At 48.9% G+C, this 18,996-nt stretch overlaps 2 protein-coding genes across 3 annotated transcripts; both read left to right on the top strand.

Annotated features, from left to right (window-relative positions):
* Nucleotides 1-331: 331 nt before the first annotated feature.
* On the top strand, nucleotides 332-8,782 carry LOC118243450 (cytochrome P450 2J2-like). The gene is made up of 9 exons (XM_035537475.1): nucleotides 332-538; nucleotides 2,091-2,253; nucleotides 2,862-3,002; nucleotides 4,547-4,707; nucleotides 5,486-5,662; nucleotides 6,187-6,328; nucleotides 6,508-6,695; nucleotides 7,600-7,738; nucleotides 8,371-8,782. The coding sequence occupies exons 1-9, from the start codon at nucleotides 332-334 to the stop codon at nucleotides 8,547-8,549; spliced, it is 1,497 nt and encodes a 498-aa protein (XP_035393368.1). The 3' UTR covers nucleotides 8,550-8,782.
* Nucleotides 8,783-11,145: 2,363 nt separating this feature from the next.
* LOC118243378 (cytochrome P450 2J2-like) lies at nucleotides 11,146-16,950 on the top strand. 2 transcript variants are annotated; one of them, XM_035537386.2, is made up of 10 exons: nucleotides 11,146-11,415; nucleotides 11,631-11,962; nucleotides 12,531-12,693; nucleotides 12,937-13,086; nucleotides 13,553-13,713; nucleotides 14,405-14,581; nucleotides 14,818-14,950; nucleotides 15,213-15,400; nucleotides 15,913-16,051; nucleotides 16,333-16,950. In XM_035537386.2, exons 2-10 carry the CDS (start codon nucleotides 11,774-11,776, stop codon nucleotides 16,506-16,508), a joined length of 1,476 nt encoding a protein of 491 aa, XP_035393279.1. In that variant the 5' UTR covers nucleotides 11,146-11,415; nucleotides 11,631-11,773; the 3' UTR covers nucleotides 16,509-16,950. The 2 variants fall into 2 exon arrangements, with proteins under 2 accessions (XP_035393279.1, XP_050568112.1); XM_050712155.1 differs by having other exon boundaries at nucleotides 11,146-11,464; nucleotides 16,333-16,947.
* The last annotated feature ends 2,046 nt before the right edge of the window (nucleotides 16,951-18,996 follow it).

Genomic DNA, 18,996 nt, shown 5'->3' with positions numbered 1-18,996 from the left:
TGTTAAGGGCAGAAGGGAGGAATTTTCTTCTATAAGAAAACCAGGGACTTCACATGGATGTAAAGCTAAATGTTTGAAAGATTGCTTTTGTTTGGCAAACAGTTGAGTTTTGGGGGTTGTTTTTGGAGGTCCCAATGTTTAAACTTACTTAGCAAGTGGTCTGGCACTAGCCATACATGCAAAAGCAGCTTGCCTATGGTGAGTCCTGTCTCAGTAAGCTATAGGCATCCTAGATATTTTTCTTTCTAGTCCTTTCTTACTCCTGTTTCAGCAAGTCTAACACCAACATCATCCCTTCCTGGGATGAAAAATTGTGAGTTCACCAGCAAGCATGGAGCTTCAGCTTTGGCCTGTTTTGGTTTCTCTGTTGGAAAAGCTGAACAGGTGGATGCTCTTGGTGATTCTTGTCACATTACTTTTGATTATTGACTTTGTGAGAAAGAGACGTCCCAGGAATTTCCCTCCAGGGCCACAGCTCTTTCCTTTTGTGGGAACCATTGTGGACTTAAGGCAACCCCTCCATCTTGAGATGCAGAAGGTAAGGACGTTTCTCCTACTAATAATATTTTACCTCCTCAGTGACTTTTGTCACCTAACCTGCAAAGCAAAGGTAGGTCCTGAAGAACAAGATGTATATTAACTGTGTATGATAGCAATCATTCTTGGTTTTAACCCTTACCACCACCTCCTCTTCCATGGGAGTTGGAAGGTTTGATGGAAAAGAAACTCGTACCAGATGAAAGCCTCCTCTTTCTTCCTGTTGGACCACGGCCATTTTGTGCCTGAGCCCAGGAACGGTTTGGAGAAGCCATGCCAGACCGGGGGAGGGATGGCAATTGCCATGTGAAAAACAAATTGTTTGGACAATGAAGATCACGTCTCAAAGCTCTTTTTGCTCAGAGGCTAACAGTTTGCCCCATTACATCTGAAATAAACATTAAGGCCCAGAGTTAATCTTCTCCATGGCTTCTTCTGTACCACAGAAAGAGGCAGAGAGAGCTCTAGAAAGGTTTCCAGAGTTTTGACTCCCACCAAAGCCAATGACGCATGTTGTTTACCTTGTCTGAAAAAGTGGGAGAAAAGGTTCTGACATGCTGGTCGCAAATATCCTTTTAGTGACTTTTTGTCTCCCGCTTTTACTTAAAAGACTGACACCATCCTATCTACCCCAGATTTTCACAGCCCACTAGCATAGTTGTCACCAGGGGAACCTTTGAGGAAGGCTGAGACAGTATGCTCAGGATATTGGGTCAGTAATGCACAGTTGTTACTAATAAAATTAATCGCATTAATTTACGCACATACAATGACAGAGTTGACCATTTGACCTCAGGCAGATTTCGTAAGTCACCATGTCAGTTCGGGGCGACCATGTGTGTCCCTCTTATAGAGTCACACCAAGGAGTACATGGACTGAGACCTTGGCAAAGCAGAGCCCAAGACAGGGCATAATTGTCCTTTGCTCTTATACATCAGGGAGTTAAGTACTGCAGAGGAGAGAATAATGCTAGCAATGTCCATGCAAGGAAAATGGCTATAAATTGGCTATAAATGCATTCAGGCTTAAAATTAGAGGAAGTTTTCTAAGCATCAGCAGTTGGAGCCACTTTCTAAGTGTGACAGCTGGAACAAGAAACCTCACTACTTCAGACAAAGTTGGTGAAGAGGACTACGTGTTGTGCCCTGCTCTCAGCAGCAAGAGCCTGGGCTTGGACACCCAGGGGGTGCCTTTGCCTCTTGTGAAGAGGAGGGAAGGAGCAGGTGCCCATCAGTCACAAAGCAAAAAAAGTCTTTGTTACAATTAATAACAGCTAGGTGAAAGCCATTTCATACCTATCAAAGAATATGAGCAAACCATCCCTCCCACACTGCATACAGCTCAGTAACACTTCCTGTGCCATCTCCAGCCTTCATGGAATAGCTGAGGTTGGGTGGGACCTGCGGAAGACTTGAGTTTGGATTTTTCTTAAGTCCAACCCATTGCTCCAAGTGGGACTAAATACAAAGTTAGATGTCAGGCCCTCTCCAGGTTAGTTCTGAAAATCTCCATCTTCTTGCTCTCAGAGGGCGATGAACTCTCTCTCTTTCAGCTTTCCGCTCGCTACGGGAACATTTTCAGCGTGCAGTTTGGAAGTCTGACTTTTGTGGTAGTCAGCGGGTACCAGATGGTAAGAGAAGCTCTTGTCCACCAGGCTGAAATATTTGCAGATCGGCCAAATATTCCACTTCTCCAAGAAATTTTTAGAGGCTTTGGTAAGTACAGCTTCCGAGATTTTGCCACAAACGTTTCATCTATTTGCAATGACAACAATCAGAGTGAAAGAAGGCTGAATTCAACCCTCGATAACTGTGCCAATAAAAGTTTGCGCACAGACGGCAAGTGCTGAAGTCGGTCTAATAACCTCACAGGTATATATTTGAATCTGTCTGGGGTTTAGGGATGATGCTGGGATCAAAGTCAGGTGTTGACCTGGATGAAAGACAACACATAAAAGCAAGCTGTCCAATGACAGGCACACTTGAATAGTTTTCCCCTTCCTTTTCTCTGCCCAGGCTGCACGTAGCTCCAGAGGCAGGGTATGGAGCTCCTGCCTGCAGCTCTGCCAACAGCGTGATAGTACTTACAGTATTTTGGCTTACACCTTTTTTCCCACGCAAAGTGATAAAGTAGCAAATCCATAAAGCTAGATCTTTAGCATAAGCCAATTAGTCTTGAATTTTAATTCCCAGGCAAAGCTATGGTTTCTCAATGTCTGCAGTTCTTGTTTGCTTTGGTCTGGGGTTTATAAGACCAATGGCCATTTCTGAATCCCATCACCCGTACTCAACACAGAATCTTTGCTTGCTTTTTCCACCCACAGGGCTCATATCATCAAATGGGCATATATGGAGGCAGCAGAGAAAGTTTGCTTCAGCAACACTGAAAAGCATTGCTGTAAGTTTTGAGGAAAAAGTGCAAGAGGAGAGCCGGTATCTTGTGGAGGCAATCGAGGAAGAGAAAGGTAGGCAGCCCACATGCAGCACCGTGCCCAAACCTTTCACCTAGCCTTTTGCCAGATGAAGGGAGAGACGTAAAACTCTTCCTCCAGGAAGTAAAACTCTTCCTCTTAACATGCAGGCTGTTTCTACAATAGCACAAATTTCTATCTTACACTTCCACACTGTGCCTTTTAGAACTTTTTTTAGACCTCAGGTCCTCAATTTTATTTCTTCCTTATTGATATTAAGCAAATATATGCTAGGTGTTTATTAAAGTTTTCATGTTTATGTGGCTAAGAAAGCCTTTTCTCTACCCTGCGAAGGTATAAATGCAGCTCTCATGATAGCAAGCACGTACACTGAAAGGCTCTGTTAACCTCTGCCTGTCCCTGGTTTTGCAAAGTATTTTAAAACTTGTTTAGTCAGGCTTTCCTTTTGTATCATGCACAGATGAAGCGTGTGCCTTGCTCTTTTATGGTCCAGCTTTTAAGAACTGCCAGAGGGATATTAGTAAGAATAATTTGTATGTTGGTACATGGGTGATGCTGCACTTCAGCTTTAAATAGAAGCAGATGGGGTTTAGCTAATTCTATGGAGCTATATATAGTAAACAAGAAAGATCTAAATAGGAATTGTGAAATTATATACTGAACTTGCTCCATTTTAATTGCTGTTGCACTGAACAGTCCAAATACTTCATGTTGCCAATTGATTATAGTCCTTTACGGTCCTAATCAATAAACTAATTAAGCTGCTGTTTTGGGCCTTTCTTCCCATTAGTAATGACAAATAGTGATCATGTCCATCACTCCAGTATCTGAGCACCAGCCCAGCTTAATTACTTTCTCACGGAGTGGAGAGATCAGCAGTCCTGTGTGTGGTGCCTTGCATTTCAACGCGATGCTCCCCACCATATCGACAGCAGCTCAGGGCTGTGCAGGACTCGTTACTGATATTAGGCTCTCATATCACGGCAAGTAGCTCTGGGCTGCCTAAATGTGCCTGAGGAGATGATGGCCTCTGCTCGATAGCCCTCCTTAAGAAAGCAGGTGTGATGAGCATCAGGCCACACATCACTCTTTTAGGAGCCTATGGGCCATAGCAGCCATCTCTGGATTTTCCTTTTTCATTACTTTATGGTGCACGAAGGCCAGCACAAAGGCATTTCTGCAGTGTGATTCGTCTTGAGCTCCCTGCCCAGGCTGTCTTGATGTTTAAGACGGACACCAAAAACACATTGGATCACACAAACACATACCTGCTTGTTTTCCCTGGGAAACCTTTCAGACCCAGCTTCAGCAGCTCTGTGCTAACACCTGTGTGTACCGGCAGCCTGGGCTCTATGGAAGGGATGTCCTCAGGAAGAGGGCACCATGGCACACAGTGCCCAACTTTCAGATGGGTGATGGGGTGTTGGGGAGCCCAAGACACGGGGCAAAGCCTCAGCACCACCACTGGTGAGAGGTAGGGGAGGTCCCACCCCAGCTTGACATCTGTAGGTCGGGTACAGAATGTTTTATCTGAGAGTTAAAAGCAAGCTCCGCGGCTTTCATTTTGTTCCCACCAGGACAACCATTTGACCCTCATTACAAAATTAACAGCGCTGTTTCAAACATTATCTGTTCCATAACTTTTGGGAACCGGTTCGACTACCACGACAACAACTTCCAGGAATTGCTGCACTTGCTTGCAGAAACACTGCTGCTCATAGGAAGTTTCTGGGGCCAGGTAAAGCCAGTCTGCCACTTTTGTAACTTCAGCTCCACGTAAGTGCTTGGAAACAAGTTTCTAAGGTACTGAAGCAATCTGTTTTTCCCTGTAAAAAAAGTCGTGCTATAAGGAAAATGACCACGGGTATTGTTTTACATGAGGCTGGGTTAATCCATTAAATCCATCAAGAATGCAGGCAAGCAAGTTAAAATTATTGAGGCACATGGAGAAAAAAGATTGTGGGACTGTAAAGCCAGCCTTATACCTGACAGAACAGAAAAGCAACGGAAAAATCTTTAAAGTCACCATATTTCTACCAAAAGAAGAGAAAATATTCACAGCACTTGGTGAAAATTCCCACCTCCCCCCTCCCCCTTCCCAGCCAGCCTCTCAAATACTTTTATTTTATGACCAGAAGAACTCAGAGGCACGGTTTATAAGCAAGTAGGCAGCTCTGGGGACTGGCTGCCATAGCTCCTGCATGGCCACAGGCTGGGTCTGTCCTTGCTCCCCCTGACACTCATTTCTGACCCCAGCAGCCACCTCCAACCTGCCCTTCGCAAGAGGTGACAGCGTCGGCCACCCAGTGTCAGAGAACTTTATCAGCAGTAAACATCTGCTTGATTCTTATCTTGTTTCTACTTATTTGCATGTGTAACTATATTGACCTTTGTAGCAAAACTGATTTTTTTTCTGACAGCAAGCGGAGCTAATAAATTGTAGTACTGTCTCAACTGTCAAGCCCTGCTTTCCTTTTTAACCCAAGAAGTGCTCTTCTGCTCTGATTTCTCACCAGCTGTATAATGCTTTTCCTTTGATAATGAGATGGCTACCAGGGCCCTTCCAGAAAATCTTCAGGCACTGGGAGAAACTTCAGCATTTTGTGAAGGGTGTGATCGCGAAACACAAGGAGGAGTTGGACCAGTCTGAGTCAGGCGACTACATTCACTGTTACCTGAAGGAAATAGAGAAGGTGAGAAGGAAATATCTAAAGCCACCTAAAGGTTAACCCCCAAAACGAGCAGACAAGACTCAAGACAGTTTTGTTAGAGGGGCCTTCTCCTCCCTACATCATTCACATCCAACTTGAGCAGCAGCAGGAGTCTGATCATTTTGAAAATGCACAGACTTCTTTATTTTTATTTTTCATTTGGAAGTATTTACACTTGTCTTCTTCCATTTTTCATTCTGTCACACAGTGTAGGAGGTTTCTCAGGGAATGTGTTTAGGTTTCTGTGAGAACTCGCAGGACGGTGCTTGTTGTGGTGAAACTTCACATTTAGAAATGTTACCTGCTTTTAAAAGTTCCTATACAGCAGACTTTGAAGCAGGCTTTGGGGGAAACCTCACACTTTAATGAAAGAAAGGGACCAAAATTTCCAAGTCCAAGCATGGTGGATAATAAAAGATTTGAGTTACAGACAGATGGCTTTGGATTTGGGTTTTGAAAGTACCCCCTTTCTACTAAGCACTTCCACTCTTTTCTTTTTACCCAAGTTTAAGGGTGACACAAGTTCTTATTTCCATGAGGAAAACCTGCTCTGCTCCACCCTGGACCTCTTCCTGACCGGGACGGAGACGACGGCGACTGCCATCCGCTGGGCTCTGCTCTACATGGCTGCGTACCCCCACATTCAGGGTAGGGCCACCAATGGGTCCTCCACTATACAGCCCCAAAACAGATAATTGAAACAGAAAATGGAGTTGTTTCCAGGTTCACCATGTTGGACAGGCCTATGGTCCAGCTTTCTTATTGGGAACTTTTTGAGCATAGATCTTTTTTTTTTTGTTGTTTGTTTGTTTGTTTGGTTTCTGTAGAGAAAGTGCAGCTCGAAATTGACGCCGTGATCGGCCAGTGGCGCCAGCCCACCATGGAGGACAAGGAGCACATGCCCTACACCAGTGCGGTGCTGAGCGAAGTGCTGCGGATGGGCAACATCGTGCCGCTGGGGGTGCCCAGGATGTCCACCAGCGACACCACCCTGGCTGGCTTCCACCTGCCCAAAGTATGCCCAGGACAGCAGCCCCCTCCTCGCCCTGCCAGCAGGGGGGTCTTCACGGCCCCAGCCCCAAATCTCACCTGGAGGCACCAGCCTGCAGGATCTAATGGAGATATCTCAGCTCTATAGAAAATAGGAGCTGTCCTGATGGACGCTGTAGGGCTGTTATGGGTCTCGCCTCCTTACAAAGAATTGTAAGATCCTCTTGTGTTGGTCATAATTTTCAGTTTTACAAGGTTTCGTTTCATACAAGATGCCTTCCATGAATTACATGAGCAGAGGCCCAAGAAACATAGTAAAGCAAGCAGCTTGGATTTGTTAATTCCACAGAGTATTAAAAATAATCTATTAAAAGTAGCACTCGATAAAAGCCAAGTAATACTTATTGACGTGTATACGTTGTTCTGGCATTATGAAAGCAAATATGAGATTTGGATAGATTGGGTCTCTTCCATGGACATGATTGGTTGCTTCTTGGTAAATTAAAAATGAAAAATCTGGGCATTTTGCTGCACATTGATTGGAATATTTTTCTTTCTCTGATAGAGGATGCGAAGGTAAACCAGACACAGTTTTAATAAAAAGCACAGTGAAAAGGATCGATAAAAAAATTATTTGGTTAAGTTGCTTCCAGTTCCTCTGGGAACATGATTTTATTGGTTTAAGGTTGGTTTATGTTAACATCACCAGTGACAGCAGCACAAGGTACAGATCAACACCATGGTGATAGTGGCACATAGAAGTGAACAATCCTGCAGACTTTCACCCTTCTTCAACCACGTTGGTTAGGAAAAACACGTTGTGCTTAGTAGTTTACTTTGTGTGTAGAGCAGAGCTAATAATAAACTAGTCTGACAGCACATCGGCTCTTCTTCTCCATGCAAACTCCTCTTTCCTCCACCTCTTGCAGGGCACCATGGTGATGACCAGCCTGACTTCGATAATGTTTGACAAAAATGTGTGGGAGACCCCAGACACCTTTAATCCTGAACATTTCCTGGAGAACGGCCAGCACAGGAGGCGGGAGGCTTTCCTGCCCTTTTCTGCAGGTAGGAAGATGGATGGGGAGATGGGTTTGCTGTTTGCAATGCTTTCTTTTTACCCCCCATTAGAGCAGGGGGAACTGCTCCGTGTCCAGCTTTCTGCCTCTAATAGCAGCCCATGCCTGGAATTTCCCACAGTGAAAATCCCCTGGCAATTAATACTGACTGCTCTGAGCCGAAGGGAAATCAATTCTGTTATTGCAGGATGAAAAATAAGGCTTTTTCCTCCTGCAAGAACTGTGTAAATGGGCTCTTCTTTTTTTTATTATTTTTTTTTGGACGAGTCTCCCCTCTTCACCCATCTGAACAGCCACTGCTGTCTGCAGAGCAGGAAACTTCTGGGGATGGTTTCTGTACGATGTGTGGGTGAACATTGCCACCTAACCTTGCTAGGAAGAAAAGCTCCTGCAGCCCGTGCAATCCAACACAGGCGAGAGGAGCCAGGAGGCAATGGAGACCCCAAACCAGGCCCTTCGGACCCCAGACATCGCCCTCCCTCATGTCCCACCGGCTCCACAGCCCCAGCAAGCCCCCATCTCCTTGAACAATGCAACTCCCCCCTGCTGCTGGAGCAGCTATCGAGGACGATGCTTAAACCTTGCTCCAGACTCAGAGCAGATTTTTTGCTCCTTTTCCAGGCAAGCGGGCTTGTCCGGGGGAGCAGCTGGCCAGGACCGAGCTCTTCATCTTCTTCACCGCCCTGCTGCAGAAGTTCACCTTCCAGGTGCCGGCCTGTGCCAAGCTGAGCTTTGCCTTCACGCTCAGCCTGACGCGCTGCCCAAAACCCTTCCAGCTCCGCGCTCTGCCTCGCTCCTGATGCTCCTGAGCCCCCTCCCTGCTGCTTCGGCCCCTCACGCACTGGAAAATGCCCCATTTCCCAACCACCCCCTCAGATTTTGGGCTGCAATGGCGGGTCACAGACCTCTAGCACCCAGCAGCCTTGCTTTACCTGCGGGCAGTGGTAGGGAGGGCAGGAGGGCCACACGGCACACTGCAATGAGGACAGCCCTTGGGACACTTCCCTTTGTCTCCTGCCCCCTCCCCTCTATCAGTTTGACAAAATACATGAACTCTAAAGCCTTATGATTTCATTTCCACCCTTAGCAGCTCCCAGGAAGTTCTGGGTTCATGCCCAGCACCATTATGGACACCCAGGTTGCCACAGCAAATCCTGAGCCTCAGGAGGCCTCAGGCCTGGGGCGGTGCACATTCCTCACAACACCCCACTGCTTGCTTTTCCTATGGAAAGCCCATATCTAAGCAGACATTCTTGCGGCGGAAACATCCATTTTTTATTCCCATATATGTGGAAATTTTAAGGAGGTTACCAGGTGGTAGTAGTAGCAGCTCCTACCATAGGCCAGCCCAGGCAGGATGGCACAAGGAGCTGCGTCTCTAGCAGGTCTCCAGAAATACGATATTGAAATTGTACAAGCAGGAAAGGCTTATCCCATGTGAGAAACTAAGTTGTGTTGTTGTGGTAGAACATGTTTTTGAAGTAGAGTGTGTTTTTGCAGCAGAAAACTAACTTTCTGTGTTCAGAGATAGTTGTGTAGTCATAACAAAGAGAAATGCTAAGTAGATAAGTAGACAGTAGAAGGCCTCAATGTTCCAAAATAAGGTAGAAGACTGAGAAAAACAGGATGAGCTGTGTGGGAACAGTAAAAAAAAACAAAGATCACAAGTTCTCAAAACATAAGAAAGGAGGAGAAGAAAAAAAAAATAGAAAAGGAGAAAGGAGAAATTAAAGGGTTGATCAAAAAAAATTGTACATATATGGTATAGAGGAGCGTCGAGTAGCTTGTGAACCTGTAGTACTCTGCCAATGAGGAAACACGGGAGGTGATCAGGCATCAGGTAGTAGGCAATAAAAGGTTATGATTTGTTTACTATAATGCGCTTCTAATTGGCAGGATGCCCACCATTGCAATCGCGAATAAAATAGCTTCACACAAAATCCTGTTTGAAGAAAATTATTGTGTTTTTTTTTTTTTTTTTTTCTCACACCCAAGAACTCTGTGCTCGTAAAACACATGACATGAAAGAAAAGGCCTGGGGCCATGCCCAGAGACCTTTCCACAGCCCCGGGCTCAGCAGGTGGCCCTGGGGGGCACAGGGCCATGACAGAGACCCTGCTTCTGCCCACACTGGGATCTCCCTGGAAAAGAGCCCACTGAGTATGCGACTGGTGCGGAAATTTTCCAGTTCTGCAACCAGACTTTAATACTTAAAAATCCCAAGCTGTCTCCTATGCGCTTTAGTTTGCAATATAGTCACAGCAAAGACCTTTTTCACTCTTTTTTTTCCCTCCGACTTTTCGTAAGTGACTTTTCTGTGTGCACACTTGCAGGACACCAGCTAGCTCACAGAAAAGCTGGATTAATTCGCGTTTCCTTTCCCCTGGACTGCGGAGCCCTCGCTGTGCAGTGGCAGATCTGGGCCACATGGGAGAGTCCTCTGCTCAGCCCTGCGCGCCTCCCGCCACTCTCGCAGCTGGACTCTAACCGGTTGCTTTAATCTTACTGGTTTTAATTAATGTTTCACAGTTACAGGTGCCTCAGGTGCCTTCTTCTTTTTTCTTTTTTTCTTTTTTTCTAATAGAGGAAAAATAAAGGATCTGTGGGCTTTTTCCACAGAAGGAGTTTTCAGAGCCACTCAGGACTGGACACTGGTTTCTCTCCATTTTTATCCACGCCGGTGCAGGTCTGACCTCTGGTGTGTGGGGACAGCTCGTTTTGTTTGAACTGGCTTAGCAAACAAATGTTGATCTCTTCCACTTTAAACCTGCCTTTCCGTGTTACTTTAGTGCCTCCTTCTCTACTCACACTGTTTCGTGGGAGAGAATAAATGGTTGCACGGTTCCTTTTTTTTTTTTCTTCCTTTTTTTTTTCCCCACAATTCAGTGGCAAAAAAAAAAAGGGGGGGGGAATAAAAATCAAAGGGGGGGGAGTTTGTAAAGACCCCATGCAATAAAGGCAGGAGGCATGAACTTGTTTATTTTGAGTGGAACATCTCATGTGAGTGAAGGGGAATGCATGCATCTCTGCATGCAGATGCCTAAGTGTGCTTGAAAGCCAGAGCTAAAGAGAGGTTCTCCTCTAAAACGGGCCCTTTCCCCTTTAAGCTCCATGGCAAAGCAGCGATTCAGCTTTTCCAAGTTCCTCAGGCGTGCAGGTCACGCAGCAGCTTCGCCCCCTTGCACATGGAGCAGCCCCAGCGGCACTTGGCCACCTCCGTGTTGCCGTCGGCTCCGGACGTCCCCGGAGCGAAGCAGCCAGAGCCGGCTCCTCCACCCTAACATACAACACATATTGGAAAATGAAGTGTGGTGTGCGCGTGGTCAGACACCCAGATGGCAGATGGCAGCGGGACCCGGCCTCATTAGCAAAAGCAGGGGGAAGGGAAGTCTGCGGGCTGGGAGCAGGGCCAGTGTCACCGCCGGGGCAGGACATGACCATTCCTAGGAGCCGCTTCAGAGTCCAGACGTATTTACGTCCTGCCCTCACCACCCCGCAGAGACGAACCCTCGCCCCGTGAGTCAGAGAGCTTGTCAAGGGTTTGTGCAACCTTATCTCGTACATCCCAGCTGAACCCGGCTCGCTCTGGGGCTGTGAGTACCCGAGAGGCAGTCGCCGCGAGCGAGGACAGCGAGAGGTGCTTGGGCAGGGGCCGGGACCATCACGGTGAGGGCACGGCGGTGGTGCCGTGAGGGTTTAATCCCTGCCCTGCAAGGTTCGTTTCTGTGCTCTGCAGGAGGAGGCTGATCGCTGGGGTTTTGTGAGGCAGCAGTGGGGAGGTGGGAGGAGAGAGGGGAACGGGAATTGCTGTTTTGTGGGTTATTTTTAATGGGATCAGAGTTGATGTGTGAGTTGGCTCAGGAAGGGATTTAATCAAATAGGCCTCACGAAACCCGAGGGAGCAGGAGTCCGAAGGCTGCCTGGAGGCCAGGCCAGCCCCAGCCTCACTGCACGGCTCTGCGTGCCCCCCGCTGCACCCGCACACCTTCCCTGCCCTGCCACGTGCCGAGCCTCACCGCCACCCATGCTGCGCCTCCTCTGGGATAGCATCTCCTTCCAGATGCTCTTCATCTTCCTCTTCGTCTTCCTGCTCGTCGCTGACTACATGAAGAGGAGAAAGCCCAAGGATTTCCCCCCGAGCCCCTTTTCCTTCCCCTTCATGGGAAACATGCAATTTCTGAACCTCAGAGACCCTCAAGCCACAATGCAGAAGGTAAGGGGGGGTTCACAGCATTGCAAGGGGGTCAACCTAACCCAACCCAACCCAACCAAGCCCCACAGCCCACGAGGACTCGGAGGGCTCACCCAGAGGGGGCAGGAGCTTGGCTCGTGATCGGCAGCGACATGGATGAAGTTTGCCCAGGTATAAGGAGCGAGACAACGGGCAAAGGGCATGGCACAATGCCACAGGTCCAACTGTGGCTGCAGTTGCATCTGATAGGAGCAGAAGGGCTTTGGGGAGGGCGTTAAACAAGAGTTGTTTAACTCAGGTGAGGCTTGCAAGGCCTGGAAAATGCAACCTGGAGAGTTTTACTTGGTTTATTTTAAATGTACACCAACTCCTGAGCACTGATTCAGGAAGTGAGGAAAAGAGAGATCACATGCAATCAAGCCAACGCTTGTGCAACCATCCCCTCTCCTCTCCCAAGCTTAGCTTCCCCTATTTGCATTGCAAATCTGCCTGTCCTTCCCTGGGGGTGCAGGACACCAGGGCTGTCCCTGTCCCAACAGACAAATTCTTTGTGAATGAATCCCCTTTTACTTATTTACCCTTTTCCCAGCTTATCGACAAATATGGGAACATCTTCAGCATGGAAATTGGCAGACAGAGGTCTGTGATCGTAAGTGGGCTGCAGCTGGTCAAGGAAGTCCTTGTAACCCAGGGAGACAACTTCTTGGATCGCCCTGAAGTGCCTATTGACGCAGAGATCTTCAGCAGATTGGGTGAGTTACCACTGGGGACACGTCTGACCCTAGTCACAGCGCTGACCCTGCAGACATGCCCAGGAAGGAGGCTGGGGGGCAGCACCGTGGTTTGGCACTCATGCCAAGCACAGCCATTGGCACGGGTGAAGCCCAGGAGGAAGGGGCAGAGGTCCTGCTCCTCCTTGGGAAAGGCAGAGCCCTCACACTTCTTCCCCCTGGGGAGGGCACCTGCCTTCGCTCACAGTGGGATGTATCTGCCAGGGCTGATCTCCTCCAACGGGCAGCTGTGGAAGCATCAGAGGAGGTTCACCTTGACCACCTTCCGAAACTTTGGCCTGGGGAAGAGGAGGCTGGAGGAGCGGATACAGGAGGAGTGCAGATTCCTCGCCGACGTGTTCAGGGAGGAGCAGGGTGAGGACCACGTCCCACAGAAACCAGTCTGGCCCGTTATAATTTCCCCCATGACTCACTGCATGCTAATGCCTGCTGAAAATACCTCCTCTCACACCCAATGCCAGCGCCCGGCCAGCATCCCAGCTTCGTTCCAGGAGTGTTTTGCCCTCCAATTAACTGATGACTGCAGCGAGGTAGTGCCCAAAGCCCACCTTTGGCTTACTGTTCCGTTGCAATATCTAAAAAATCTCGTGTGCCTGTAAGCACCAATGTCTCCAATTCATCCAAATGGCATTTGCTCTTCTGCAGGCATTTCCAACCTTCCTTTCCAAACAAACATCTCCAATCTCCAGTAGGGTGCCCAGCAGGGGCCACTCACTTCACTTCTACTCGTGGAATATTTTACCCCTGATGACTGTGTTTCCTTTTCCTCCTTTTCTGTGGAGACTGGAAGAGAATTGAACGTTCCCTTTTCCTTCTCCAGGGAATCCCTTCAACCCTCACTTTAAAATCAATAATGCTGTTTCAAATGTCATCTGCTCCATCATCTTTGGCAATCGGTTTGAGTACCACGATGAGAAATTCCAAAAATTGCTGCAGCTGATGGAAGACACCGTTAGACTCCATGGGACCATTATGAGCCAGGTACAGCCCTCCTGCCACCAGCACAGACAGCTTGCAGTTTTGCAAGGCCATGGTTGCTTCTCTGGAGTCAACCTCAAAACTTACAGCCTTTTCATCACTGAACGTAGAGGGTAGGCCAAGTCCAGATGTTCTTCTTTGCTCTGGGACCAGGAGGTCTTCCGTGGTGGTTCCTACAGCTCTGTGGCCCCTCTCGCTCCCTGGAGGCATCCTGGTGAAGCTGCAGGCCCCACAGATGACAGAGCCGAGCTACCCCCAGCTAATTTTCACATGCTTTGGGAAGGAGCTGGATACAGCAGAGGGTTTGGGCAGGTTTCTGCGAGAGGTTATGGGACAGAGAAACACAAAGGGTGCCAATTCATTGTCATTCCCCATTCCATTGCACCGTGTAGATTCACCTGTCATTTCTTCCTGCCTGATTTTCAAACAGTGCAATGCTCACCTTGATCTCTGTCACCCAGCATCACCTTCCCTGCCGACTGGCGGCCAGCCTCCCCGCTGTGACTCCAAGTAATGCACTAGTCACTCTCACAACAGACACACCAATTTTTTGTAATGCTTTCCTGGAGCTAAGTTATTTCCATCTACTCCAGCAATGTAGCAAGTGTGTCAGTGCAAGCTTCTCAAGTTTTGGTAACAGAACTGCTTTTTCAGCCCTTTATTCAATTTGCTTTTTTTTCTTTTGTGTCCAAAGCTGTACAACTTTTTCCCCACAATAGTAAAGTACCTGCCTGGATCCCACCAAAACATTTTTAGAAACTGGAAGCTGATGAAAAGTTTTGTGATTGAGAAGATCAACAAACACAAAGAGGACTGGAACCCCTCAGAGAGCCGGGACTTCATCGACAGCTACCTGGAGGAGATGGCCAAGGTCAGCAAGCAGAGCAAACCCTTCTGCAGTGGGGATTAGAAGTCAGGAGGGACAAGAAACAAGCCCAAATTCTCCACCTGAGCTGCCGGGGTTGCCATTGATGTGCTTAGGATGGACACTGAGTTTGGGGCACCCATCGGTGGGATGGGGCTACAGGGGGCTTGGGGCTGACGTGGCGCAGGCAGGACGGGGAAGTCCTCGCTGTTCGTGCAGCACTAACACACCTTTCTGTGAAGCCCAACGGCAGCAATTTGCATCAGGAAAATCTGGTGGCGTGCACACTCGACCTGCTGTTTGCCGGGACTGAGACCACCTCCACTACTCTCCGCTGGGCTCTGCTCTATATGGCCATGTATCCCGAAATTCAAGGTACAGTTAGCAACGGGGCAGTACATTTGCTTGTTTTAGCTCTCAAAGCTCTGTAGGAGACTCTCTTTGAGAGAAAAAACAGGAATCCCCCTGCACTCACACAAACAAGGTACAAACAGTTTTTTTTTTCAGGAGTCCCCTGGTGCTCCATGACTGACCTGGGCTGGTCCTTCGGGGACCCTCACGGCAAACACCCTGCATTGTCCCCGGGGTTTTTTATGTTTTTGCTACACCTTGGCTGACCCTTGCTCTTTCCAAACAGCCCGTGTGCAGGCCGAGATCGATGCAGTCATCGGGCAGTCGCGGCAGCCAGCCCTGGAGGACAGGAACAAGATGCCGTACACCAACGCTGTCATCCACGAAGTGCAGAGGAAAAGCAACATCATCCCTTTCAACGTGCCCAGACTGACAGTGAAGGACACGGTCGTGGCCGGCTTCTGTGTGCCCAAGGTAACCCCACTTCTGAGCACCAAGGTGCAAGGAGGAGACTCCGCTTCCCAGGCATGTTTCAGGGGCCGGGTCACTCACCCGCACGCAGGAGGGACCAACCCGCAGCATCCCTGCCCCTTCCAGAGCTCACTCCTAGCGATCACGTGGGGGATTTTTCTGTCCAAACACCATTCTCGAGAGCGGTGAATCGTGCACACCCAGGCTGAACGCTGTGGGGCAAGGCCCCTGCGCGCACCACTCAGGCACGGATCCCTTATCACACAGCTGTGGTTTGGATGAACTTTGGCCTGTGGTTGCAGCAAATAAAAATACTGCTGATGACAGCAAATTGTGGGTATATAATCACCACACCTCCAGCATAGTAGGAAAAACCAGCCACGTGTTGGGAGTTAACAAATACTCGCACCAGCTTTGACTACGAATGCTCTTCATGGCAAGAAAGGAGGATAAAAATCCACCTCCTGTTGGCAGTGGCAGGGAAGGTGCAAAGTGGTTTTCTTTTCTCACCTCAGGGCACTATTATGATCCCAAATTTAACCTCTGTGATGTTCGACAAGGAGGAGTGGGAAACCCCAAACACTTTTAACCCTGAGCATTTCCTGAAGGATGGTCAGTTCCAGAAAAGGGAGGCTTTTATGCCATTTTCTTTAGGTAAGATTTGCTGGATTTGGGTGCTTCTGTACTGAATCACTGGACTGGGTCTTCCAGCTGCACGATGGAGACAGCAAGTCACCCAGGCTGGGGGCAGCCCGTGCTGTAACACCTTGGGAAGCTCAGTTTGGGTGCAAAACTGGTCTTTGAAGCGTGACGTGGGCAAGGCGGTGTGGGCTGGGTGATGCTCCTGCAGGGGGCGGGTGCCAAGGCTTTTTCGCAGAGAAACCAACGCGGCAGCCAGCAAAGGCTGAAGGCGCGGTGGGTGGCTGTCTCCGCAGGGAAGCGTGCCTGCCTGGGCGAGCTGCTGGCGCGCACCGAGCTCTTCCTCTTCTTCACAACGCTGCTCCAGAAATTCACCATCCAGGCTCCGCCGGACACCACCCTCAGCCTCCAGTTCAAGTTGGGCATAACGCTGGCACCCCATCCCTACAAGATCTGCGCCGTGCCGCGGTAGGGAAGCCGTGGCCACTGTTCTTGTAGAGAGAACATCTTGGCTGCGAGGTACCAACCTCCTGCTTGCAGGGAGAGGCCGTTTTTTCCTTTTAAAGCAATAGCAAAATAATTTCTTTTTACAAACAGACCTTGCAGTCTGTATCAGATCAGAAAGGCAGTTAGTACAGGATCTGCCAAGGCACTTTTTGGGCTTGCAGCACAGCACTGCAATGAACAAGGGACTAAGGGATTTCTTAATTTTATGATGGATGGCCAGAGTTCACCTTTGCATTCTCTAAAGTATTCCTAATTTTCTTGCCATGTTCTCACTGTTAGCCCTTGTTTTACAACATTAATACAGGTAGCAACTGGTAACATTTTTTGCTTTATCTTTGGCAAATAATTTGTAAACAAAAAAAAACTAACATCTCTCTTGTGCATCAATAAATCCTTCCTGAAACATTTTTGCCATAAAGCATTTTGCAAAGCAAAAAGCAGCTCAGGCACTTCCCAGCACTGTCTGTAGCCACCAGTCATGCCAGCGCTCTGGGGGATGGGGACACCCGGGTAGAGGTGGCCGCACAGAGCGGCGCTGAGCTGCGCAGTGCCCACACGCACCACCGCAGCACTGCTCTCCGTTAGCAGAGAGGTTGGCACACGAACAGTGAAGGCAATTCACGCAGGCCTGATGAATATGAATGACCCTAACAACATGAGTGAGCCAGCAGGAAAACTACAAAAGCCTGTGGCTGGGTTCTGGCACACCACAGTAATTAATGGTGTGACACCCACACAGAGCACAGGCAGTGCCCTCTGCTTCCGACTTCTCTCTATAAAATCTGCATCTGTAGCTACAGAAGTTGTGGGTCCTGCCTCCTAGAACATGCTAACTCATCCCCCTTTACCTGCTCTGCGTTGTAAAGGGGCTGGCACGCACGGGGTGGAGGGGGGAGCTCCAGCAGGACGCACAACTGAGCCTGCTGCACTCAGTCCAATGGACAGAAGGGCCCCTGGAAAACACTGGTGGCAAGTTATCGTTATTTAAAACCACCACACGCCCGGCGAAAGTGTCCCAGGACTGGCTGAGGGTTAACGCCAGTCGTACATCGGCTCAGAAGGGCTGTGCCCAGCGAGGCCCCAGGCACAAGGAGCCGCAGCTCGGGGCAGCAGGACCAGGATGCCTGGCAGGGAGCCAGGGCACAGCGCAGCACCACCAAAACGTACCTCCAGCTCCCCGGCGCCTGCTGAGGAAGCAAGGACAGAGCAATCTTTTCCTGTTCATTTTCTCAGCACCAATTTTTCCCAGAGCACTTGTGTGTGTGCACGTGTTCCCAGAGGAAGCTTTTTTTTTTTTCCCTGCATCTCTTCTGGGAATTCAGTCACCCCCCTAAGAACTTAAAAGCATCTTTTTTCATGCAAGTGGTAATGCCCAGGTGGTTTTTTTTTTTTTTTTTTTCCCCCCCACCTCTCTCTCCAAACCTGAGCTTTCTCCTTCACACACGGAGAGGAGGCAATGAGGAATGCTGAGCTGACACTGCAGACCTGCACACTGTACCCAAGCACAGCCACACAACAACGCAGAAATGACAGTGGGTGAACACCGCTTCTGGCAAGGCTCCTTTGAGCGCAGGACTTGGCAGGGAGGCTCTGCCCCAGCCTCTCATTTTCTGTGGCAGACACAGTCAGGAGGAAGACAACAGGTTGAACTAAGATGTCATTTCTGGCACTTGAGGCTCCTGTTTTACAGCTCTGTTAAGACAGATGTGAGCGCATACAGTAGAAACCAACCAACCAACCTATTTTTTAAGATGTAGACTTGACCAGGCGCCTACCAGAAGCAGAATAAGACAACCCTGACCCTCCTCTCCCCACACCCTCGTGCCAGCAGCCCTCCTGTCCTGCTCCCAAGCGAGACTCTCCCGCATCTTCCCTTCACAACAGAAACAGGGAAGTTCCTTTGATTTTCCGGACCTTATGTTCTCTCTTTTCCTTCCTTATGAGAGCAAAAAGGGGAAGGAAGGGTTGAAGTGGGCTCAATGCCTAGAATCAACTGGAAAAGGGAGGTGGGAGCAGTGATGTTTCTCTTGTGCACATTACTCCCAAAGCACTACCAGTCTGCAGGTGTCAGGTTTTTTTTTTCCCCCTCCTCCTTGGCTCAGTTTCCAGTTTCCTTTCCCAGGCTGCTGCTATATACAAAGGCTTCCTTCCCCTCCAGGTCTCCATTTGGTAAGTAAAGCTCTGAGCACGGAGCACATTTCACATGACTGTTCTGCACAGTGGCTCCTTACATGTTCCCCCCCCCACCCCTAAACCATCTCACACGGTGGCTGACCTCACCCCCACCCCTTCTCTGCACCGGGGTCCGTACTGCTGCGGCTCTCTTCCAGGGACATCCATCACCTCAAAATGCAAGCCTCTTGCTGCAGCGCTCGTCTCTGAAGGAGCTACCAGAAAAGGTGTAAGCAAACAGGGTCCCAGGGCCAGGCAGCCTGACTTGGATGCTGCTTTGG

Source organism: Cygnus atratus, chromosome 8 (genome assembly GCF_013377495.2).
Source record: "Cygnus atratus isolate AKBS03 ecotype Queensland, Australia chromosome 8, CAtr_DNAZoo_HiC_assembly, whole genome shotgun sequence".
Lineage (NCBI taxonomy): Eukaryota > Metazoa > Chordata > Aves > Anseriformes > Anatidae > Cygnus > Cygnus atratus.
Note: the sequence above shows the minus strand (reverse complement) of the source record. Positions and strands in the feature narration are given on the sequence as shown.